General features: G+C 42.4%; 1 protein-coding gene across 1 annotated transcript in view; it reads left to right on the top strand.

Moving 5' to 3' along the window:
* Window positions 1-15: 15 nt before the first annotated feature.
* LOC139749768 (uncharacterized) overlaps window positions 16-9,796 on the top strand; it is a 114,530-nt gene continuing 104,749 nt past the window's right edge. The window contains exon 1 of the mRNA XM_071663994.1: window positions 16-1,519. Within this exon, the coding sequence (XP_071520095.1) occupies window positions 117-1,519 (1,403 nt within the window). The 5' untranslated portion in view covers window positions 16-116. The remainder of the gene's footprint in view (window positions 1,520-9,796) is intronic.

The raw sequence follows: 9,796 nt of genomic DNA, 5'->3' as shown, positions 1-9,796 counted from the left end.
AACAACAGAATGGTGTGAGAGGATGTACACTGCGAGCTTTTCCTTGTAAATGTGTGATCTCGACTCGGGTGATAAATACTTTATATTTATTTGGAACCACGCGTGTTCCTAAAGAAATGGACGTTACGACAGAAAACGATTTTCACCTAAAAGATCGCGTTAACGACATAAACGACGAAACACCTGATGTGCTCCTAAAGGATTCTCACTCGACCCGTAGTGGTATCTCTAAAGTTTCTCTTCGATTGCCATTTAAATCGGAATCCTTTAAGGCACAGTCACTCCTCGCTCGATTTCATAGTTCAAGAAAATCAGAGAGTGGTATTAAAAGTGAGTTAAAAACAGTCAACAACGGGTCTGGGCTCGGGTTTGGCCGTGGATGGAATCGTCATAAACAAGGACACAATATCGATGTCTTACATTGTGCTGGATTGGAGCCAGGAAATACTTCTGCAAGTCTTCCAGATGATCTTCACCAAAATTCGAATGTGTCTGTAAACTTGAGTAGCCCCACAGCTGTCATTAATGTGTGTCGAAGTAAGGGTGATGATTCAGAGACAGTGTCAGGATGCGTCACTGAGGAGTCGCCCTTTTTACCCCCAGGTGGGCAAAGGGCTACGGAAAGTTGGTTTGACACATGGCCTGGTCAACCTAAAAAGCTTAAAAGCCTAAGAAAAAGATTACTCACATCGGGAACAAATAAGAATAATTCTGGCCCTGTAAATGGAGTTGAAAATCACGAAGGAGGCGAAGAGAGTAAAGAATCATCTTGTTTATTACCAAAAGATGTGAATGCAGATAGAAATGAAGAGTGTGATTTACCCAGGAACTCGGACAGAGTACAGGAAGATACTGAACCTGAGATGAATTCAAGGCTGCCAGATGTAACCGGTCACCATGTATCACTAGATGCACTGCTAGAGTCATTGCCATTGGTTTATGATCCTTCAACCAGACAGTTATGTCTTGGAACTTCAAAGAAAGGCCAAAATGAGTTGTCTAGCAAGAGAATGTCAAACACAAGTTTGCCTGATTATGATATTCTTCCAGAAAAACAGAGTTTGGATTCCAGGAAAGATTACTCAATATTAAAAGAAAATCATGAAGAATCTCAGAGGGAGGCTTTATTAAAGACTTCTGATACAGGTGAAGCACCTTTACCCAAACCATTAGAGATTATTCAAGAGGCTGATGAGAATGGCGAAACTGTAAGATTGATTGATAAAAGTACATCGCAGTCAGGGAATGTAAGTGGCAGTTCTTCATTAGAGAGAGGAAACTATGAAAGTCCTCGGAATAGCCTTCAGCGTGTTGGCACAAATAACTCACTCTCCATCACAGATGCTAGTTCATTCTCAAGTTTATCGAGTTCCAACACGGAATTATCTGCATATTCAGCCTCAGACAGTGCAGTGTGCCTTGGGTCACACCAGTCCGACACTGGATCACTCCGAGACTTTGTGCTCACTGATAATGATGGCAAGACTAAGAAGAAAGGAATTACGGATTTCTTCACCCGGTGAGTGCATTACTTACTTTTCATTGGATTTGATTTGCATACATATATTTTAACACTTTAGAACATTTCAGCTGAGATGAATTGTTGGGAAAGTTTTATTATAGCAGTCATGTGTATAATTGTGGGAGTGAATAGACAATATAACAATAGTAAGATAGTGTTTACGGAATGTGATGACATGGTTATTTTACTAGGTTGTATTTTTTTCTTTTAACTTTGAGTACTGGAGTAGTGGGGGATGGGTATGAAGATCAAGGAAATGTGAGGTTGATTCATTTAAAAGACTGGAAATCTTTTATGGAAACCAACCAAGCTAATGAAACGTCAATTTCCTGGCAGCAGACATTTACCCTAATGTTAATGTTACTATGAAATTATGATTATTTTGACATTTTGCTTCCTTTCACTCACTATGGTTGTGTGCATTCATAGGAAGACTGCTTTCGTTGTTCACCTCTGAAAGTTATAGGAACTATTCTTTTTTTTAACCAGCATTGCAGAAGAAAGTGTATTATATTTCATTGCAAGTATGGTGATGGTACTGAAATACAGGTTAACCATTGGCAGTACGACAAGTACATCATTCATGGGGGCAACATATACTATATAATATTATCTAGTGGAAATCCTCTCACTACCAGGTATGTTAGCTTTTGAAAAGGTTTATAAACTGAACTTATGGTACTGTGGTAAGTGGATAGGTTTGCAGAAATTGAATATTTTAAGACAGAGCTTCAGCTGATGCAGAAAAGTAAGAGCAAAGGAAATACTTCCATATTCAATAACTTATTATTCATTGCAATAATGGTGTTGCTGCTACTATTGACTTAATTGTGATAATGCTGTTACTATTCACAGCTAATTGTGATAATGCTGTTACATCAGGAATTCTGGCCTTCTGAGAAAGTCCAGTGCATGCCTCATGATGTTTTTATAGGCCTCTTACCTACACAGCTTGGCTTCAGGCTAAGCTGTCATATTGTCATTGTGCTTTGTCAGGCTAATGAAGGCTGTAACCCATAGTACTAAGTAAATACCACATTGTGGATGGTCTGGTTCACTTTGTAGATACTTTCCCTTGCCTTTTTTCAGTTTATCCACAGTTCCCCATAGGTCTTTAACCTGGGTCTTGTATGATTTTTTTTTTCTTCAGAAGTTATGTTTTATGGCCTCCAGTTTATTTGACAGGTTTGCTTTTCTTTTGTGAGTGATCTGTGGCTCTTTCAGCTCAGTAACTTGTTTTTACTTGCTAAAGAGAGCATCTCACTTGTTTTAGTCTGGCTGTCTTGTACTTTTTCTCAATAATTTTTGTTTGTTGCATGTTTGGAGTTTCTGCGGTCATATATTCTATGCCATCTTTTGTTGACCCATCATGTAACCTTGTCTGGGGACAAAGAGCGTTTTTCTTTAGAGACCCATTGGGCTTTTGGCTGCATTTCAGTCTTCAATTTACATTTTACTCTTCATTTTATATATGAAAACTAGGAGGGAGAGAGGAGCCCAGTGCCATTTTTTCTGAGAGTATGTTTCTAAATTTTGTTGGGAGTTATCTATATAGAGGTTCAGGTTATTTTTTGAAGGTAGACCAAAGTATTCCATCATATCCTCAGAGTCTGTTGTTGTTGTGATATGGTTTGGCCTTCAAGAAGTAGGTGGATTTTTGTATAAGTTAAACACATGAAAAGGAGGAAGAGGGCATCTATTATACTGATTCTTTCTTTCTTCAGTTCTTCCAATTTTTCTTCAAAATGGCATCTTCAAATGCTGTACACAGTAATCTTATGGGTAAAGTTGACGATACTGCATTTGGAAAGGTTAATTAGGAAACCCTACAGCTCCCAAGGCTCTCACAGAAGCAGGGTTGGTAGATGGAATTTCTTCAGTGCTTACAGTGCCTCCTTCATCTAAGAGCTGAATATTTATCTCTGTGTAGAGGGTATCTACATGTGCTGTAGAAGTTAGACAAGAAAAGAAAATGAGAGACAAGAAAAGAAAAAGAGCAAGAGTTTCATCTTGCTGGGCCTCTTCAGTTGAATCCATCTCATCCATACCAAAAAGAGCAGTATCAGTGATGCACTGTAGCACACATTAACAGAAGAGAAAGGGGTGGAGGGTGCTGGACTTTTGTGAGCCCGGTACAGATATTAGCAATGAAGCCCAAAGTGGGGTTGACAACATCCTTAATATTACGTGTTGGAAGAATCAAAAGACAAATGTGATTCACTGGAGAAATATACAGTGACAGCAGCACAGGGAAGGCAGAGGGCTGAAGCTCCAACCACCCTCATCCACTTTGAAAGGCAGGAGACTTAGCCCCCCATTTTGTTTAGACTTGTATAGAACTGCAGTGTGCTGCATTGTCGCCTTCACATCACTGGCTTTTGCTTCAATGACCCTACCCCCCTACTTTTTAGAAGCTGCCGCCGTCTCTGATATGAATATGATTTACGAAGGTGCAAAAAAGTCAGTCGGGGACTCTCTCTCTCTCTCTCTCTCTCTAACCTACAGGGAACGACTGTAATCACTAAGGCTTTACTGACAGGAGAATGACATGATTTCCTTCCACCATACAAAAATAGTGACACCAGTGTGGCATAACAGGCATGAAAGATCGAAATGTCTCCACAAAAATCCAAATATGTGTTTGATACCTTCAAAGAGAAATACCATGGCCGTTTGGAATCCAGTGCTGTTTATCACGGCCTTCCTGCTGTGGGGAAGCATGAGACGGCCCCCCCTGTGTAAAGTATTTATAAAATGTACCAGACCAGCCAAGCTTTGGCGGTTTCGTGGACCTGCAAGCCGCGGTTTCCAACACCCCAGTCGACCAAGCGACCCAGTTCACCAGCTTGGGCTCAGCCGAACCCCAGATGTTGCTTGGGTTAAACGACCTCCACACTAATCATGTGACGCGGGATTACGAGCAGACACAGGTAGCCATCTGTCGCGATTAAAAACTGAAGGAAAGACTGTTCTGTACTGTCAAGATGTATATACATCAGACTTCTGTCTTTATCTTTTCTAAAGGCCCCCAGCAGCCCATGGCTGTGCTCCTTCCGGTAGCAGGGTAATCTAGATTCCTTTGGAGTGAGAGGTTCTTTGACGAGATTATCCTCCTAGTTATACAGCCTCGCTAAAGTTGTCTTTACGCTCACGGTGCAACCTCGAACAAGCGGAGTCCGGTATTACACACACACACACACACACACACACACACACACATGATGGAGACTTTTGTGTAAGATTTCCCTTTGATGAGGAGATATTAACAATACAATACTCTTCAAGAGAGACCCAAGGCCACAGACATACCAGATACCAGTTTTAAATACAGAAAATAGCGATACAGATAATGTATTAGCATACTTGAATACAAAAGTGAGTTCTCTCGCTTGATTTTTCACAGCTCATGATGAGTTTTGATCTGTGGTACACTGTAGAAGATATTTGTCCGATTGTAATGATTTGAGGTTTGGTATTTTGCCAGTGCCTGCAGGGAATGAAGTTTCAATCATTTTACACTTTGTCTTTTCAGGATTTACGTTGGTGGTATTCAGCATCTTTAATGCCAGTTGGAAATCATATTTTTTTGGTTGTAAGTTGGCCACCGTCCATCCAGGATTGGTCCCCTGTGTGAATTACAATGTGATACCTCTCCTTTCTGGGCGCCAAGGACGGGAGTGCAAGCGAGACGGGCAGACTAGTGCGTGGCATGTTGGCTGATCAGGTTCCGTCCTGTGGTGTGGCCTTTCGTGGTATAGACAAGGGGTGGTGGTGGTGATTGGCCATGCTTTGTGCCCGACAGTGAAGACACAGAGGAACTCTTGTGTGACGAGCAGGAGTAGTAAATCAAGACCTGTTTCCGATGATATATGGATTAATGGAACACAGAATTTCATACTCTCGATTCTCGTTGTTCCCCTCATATCTCCTCCCACGGCTTGATTGCTTTGATGGGGACTTCCGCCCGTAACTAGAGCCATCGTAGATAAATGACCCCTCATCACTAAGGCTCGGGAGTATTGATTGGGTGTTATGAGTGTAAGGGGGCTGAGCTAAATTGGTCGTTAATATCTCATCGCTACACGAGTCCCCCCGCCTGCGTTACATTGCGACACTGTCAACATGCCAGGTCGCACGACTTTACGACTTCCACGGTTCTTGTGAATGGCTCGAGCTACTGATGCCCGCCCGGTTGTGGGTGCGTCTTCATCATCTACCTTCCTCTCTCGTGTGTCTCTCTACATTGGTGTTTTATTAGTGCGTAGTACCCTACGTTGGATTTGATGGCTCCACTGCCTCAGCTGCTTGATTTGGGACCTAATTGTCTCGTTGTTCCACTGATTGCAATTGTCCCCTGGAGCATTACGACATTACGATCTCTGACCGATGAAAGCACGACCTTTTGAGCATGGCTGTACGACCCTTGGACGCGACAAAATACCATTCTTGACCACGAATTTGATGCGTCCCTTGTGCATCATGATCGCGCGATCCCTTACCTCGACGGTTCGAGCCTGGGGGCATATAAAGGTACGATCGATCCCTCGACCATGACCCCCCTTGACTCAGCAGAAAGATTCTCAACGGCACGACCCTTCTGCTGCAGTGTGTCATTTCATTGTGATGTCACGAGTTTAAATTTTTGACTGGGGGCCTATAAATTGCCCCTTTTGCATTCATATTGAACTGGACAAGGATTACGGCCGCCTGATAGGTCGTGTTATTTATTCATCAGGATGCAAACTAGGGAGGTGGGGGGATAAAAGTGCTGTGAAGAGCAGCATCTCCGCGGGAGGACGCTCCACTCCGGAAGGTTCGCGAATTCTAGACGTCTTTGTTCGGCTCGCTGAAGGCAGGATCGTATGTCATTTAACTTCTAAATCATTCCCTGGGGTGTGGTATCGTAGCTAATGTGGTCATATTATAACTTGTATTCCCAAACCTGGCATGTAAATTCGCATTAATGTAATTTGTAACCCCTTATCTGTTATTACATCTTGAAGTTGTGAAGTTGTAATGTAGCTGGTAATGTCTGTGGCCTTGACATGGTAACCTAGTAAGTTTTACCGCTTTTATTCCTTGGCATACCTTAAGGTTAATCTTCGGGCCTCTTTTACCCTCATAGCCCTTATTTTTTTGTGAGGTAGTTGTGAGGGGAAATATGTTACAACGGGAAGATAGTGGACTTTTTCTTTTTTTTTTTTTGCATTTTTTTTTATAGTAACGTGTGAGTTGTTTGTCAAGAAGGAGCTCTTGTCATGTTTACGAGTCCCCGGCGAGCTGGGGGATATCCATCTTGGGTAGGAACCAAGCTGTCTTTTTGCTTATTTATTCAGTCAAGCTGTTGGAGGCCTTAACCACCACTGGTCGAGGAATTTGTTAAATTTCACCACTGCAGGCGCCAGGTTTCTTGTAGTAGGTGTAGGCAACGTATCATACAATTTTGTGTCCCGGATGATGAAAACACTGTTGTGCTATACTTATTATGGCACATTGCGAATTCGCATTGCCTCAGATACCATGGCGTTTCTTCCCTAACATTTCCTGTGGTAAGTCAATACCAAGGATCTTAAGGTATTTCGTAATGGGCGTGGTTTCCTCTTCCTATTCCTTGTCGTAGGGGGAGACAGCAGCGCTCATGATAAGATTCTAAATATGCAAGATATGGAATCTATGTACAGATAGCAGTTGGAAGAATGAAGACCCCTCCTCTCTTATCAGTGTTATATAAGATGTCGCCATTGCTGTATGCGTATTTAAATGAGTACTTGGCTTTGTCATTTGTATCGAAAGATGCTGTTTACTATTTGTCAATACCACGAAAGGGCCAATGAGCCTTCTTTTCTGCTTGGAGTATATACGTGGCACTTAGCTTTAAATGTGACATGCATTGATAAGGCTCCACCATAGCTTTTTGATGATACAAACTCTAATGGGACCCATTTGATTTTTTTCTTACTGGTAATTAAAGGGTCATTTAACTTTTGGACGTTGCTTGTAATTTCCTTTCTCTGTTATGTGCATATAAAGGGCTACTTTCTTGTTTTACTTTTATATAATGGGGCGTTTGTAGTTTTATTTTTATATAATGGGGCGTTTGCAGTTTTTTTTGTTTGTATTTTTACGATCTTTTATCTCATTACTGGCATTTAAAGACTGCAATATCTCACTTCATGACGTAATATGGTTTCAGATATTATTTCTTAAATCCAAAGCTACTGCTCTGGTTGTTTCCCCTTTTACCTCTCATTAGATATCTCAAAATATCAGTTTATAGTTTAATCTTCACGATAGTTTTGTCGACAAGGGACCATCCTCAAGCCGACTTCAGAACGCAGTATCAGATATATATCTCAGGTCACAGTAATGGAATTGATGTTAACATCGTCGGAGTGGAATTGATGCTAATAACGCCGGATAAATGCATCATCACCCCAGACGAGTTCCACCCACGTAAACACACGATAAGATGGCTGGCCCATACAGGGAGGCTGATAAATGTTTGGTCTAGAAGATGTGGGCCGATGCAGCTGAGGTGATAGTGGCTTGGTCAGCATAGACCCCAGAGTTGTTACTGTCCAGTCATGAAGATTTAGGCCACCGTGGCTTGGTGACTTGTTCAGCATAGCCACCATTCTAATGCCCAGTTGAGAAATCGGGCCTTAATGTGTCATGCGTTCTTATCGTGGGCTCAGAAGGGAGGCCTTGTCGTCATATCCTCCCTGGTCTTCCGCCGATGCTGCTGGGTGACGTATATGTTACGTTTAAGTAGTTTATATGAAGGTAAAACTGGTGCTGTGTGGAAAGTAAAAGTGTGGTTTACGTAAGGGATGTCCTGTCGTCTTTAATGCCGCTGGGTAAAGAAAATGTTACGTTTAGATAGTTTATACGTAACGTAGTTTGTAGACTGGTGCTGTGACTTAAGTGTTTATACAAACAAGTCTGCAAAAAGACGTTCGTGAAATGTGTGATTCGAGAATCTCTGTGTGGTATTTATAGCCTAGTTTTTGCTGTGCGTTCCGCAGTATTTTTACTATGCCGCATTTGTGCAAAAAAGAAAAAAAATATATTTTTGTCTTAGTGTATCCATATGTCTGCAAGAAGTGTTACTTGTATTATTTGATGACAGTGTTCTACCATCTTTAGTTCAAGGTTTAGCATCCCAGCGTGAATCCCGTGGTCCGAGATTGGTAAACGAAACATTACGACGTTTCGAGTTTCCGGCCCGGGTCGTCTCCAAACACGACCGGCTCTTGGGTTCATTTAGTATGTTAGAGTGTACCATACAACGTAAATGTGACGCACATGCGCTCGCCAGATGGTCAGTGTCATGAGCCGTGAATGAGTGAGTGGTGGGTACGCGTGGGGCAAATGACCTGCCTGTTCTTCATGTGGGTGGCAAAAGTTCGAGTGCAGGTTCGGGGATTTATATTGCACCCTAACCCAGTGTGCGAGCGAACTTACTTCAGGTCGGCCGGTGGACGCGTAGAGAAAATTTAGCCAAGATATTCGCTAAACGTGGCTTTTGAATACCTTGATAATTGTGGAGATAAATTACGCGTCTAACTACGCCCCTCGTGTCGCCAGGCAATGGGGCCAGGACACCTACTGACATACACTCTGCACCAAGGAAATACGAGACACTGCAATTGAGTAATGACGACTCAAGCGAGGTGTTTTGTGTTCAAGTGGTTATTATTCCTTCAGTGTGTACTCGGTGAGCAGTGGTGACTTGTAAGGATATGCAGGATTACGATGTGCAAACACCGAGATATTCTTCATGGTATGGGAGCCAGACCGCGCGATCCCTCGACGCCATCCAAAGGTAAATGCGGCTGTGTTTGCAAGAGGTAATTGCCTAAGATTTTTGAGTGCGATTAATGTGCATGTGAACGTGTGTAGTGAGTGATATGTGGTTGCAGTATCTGTTGGTGATGTGCCGGTGAGTAAATACTTATTTTGCCGACGAGTTTCTTTTTTTTTTTCATTACCACTTTTATTTCTGAATGTATCGACTTTTTTTTTTTCATCCCCCTTTATCAGAATAGTGATTGCAAGTTTTGGAGATAAATGCAAATAGCCATTCTGATGAGCGAAGGGATTAATTTTGATTGCTCCGAGTCCAGCTGGCTCGCAGGAAAAGCTCGCGCACCCGTCGCCAGTCTTGAAATCAGGGCAAACTGTTGGGGCTAAAACAATCCAGGCAGTTAACTCTTATGGCTCCTGCCTGGCCGGAGCCTAGTGTCGTGGAATAATGCTTGACCCCCCGGTGCC

Source organism: Panulirus ornatus, chromosome 8, assembly GCF_036320965.1.
Source record: "Panulirus ornatus isolate Po-2019 chromosome 8, ASM3632096v1, whole genome shotgun sequence".
Classification (NCBI taxonomy): domain Eukaryota; kingdom Metazoa; phylum Arthropoda; class Malacostraca; order Decapoda; family Palinuridae; genus Panulirus; species Panulirus ornatus.
Note: the sequence above shows the minus strand (reverse complement) of the source record. Positions and strands in the feature narration are given on the sequence as shown.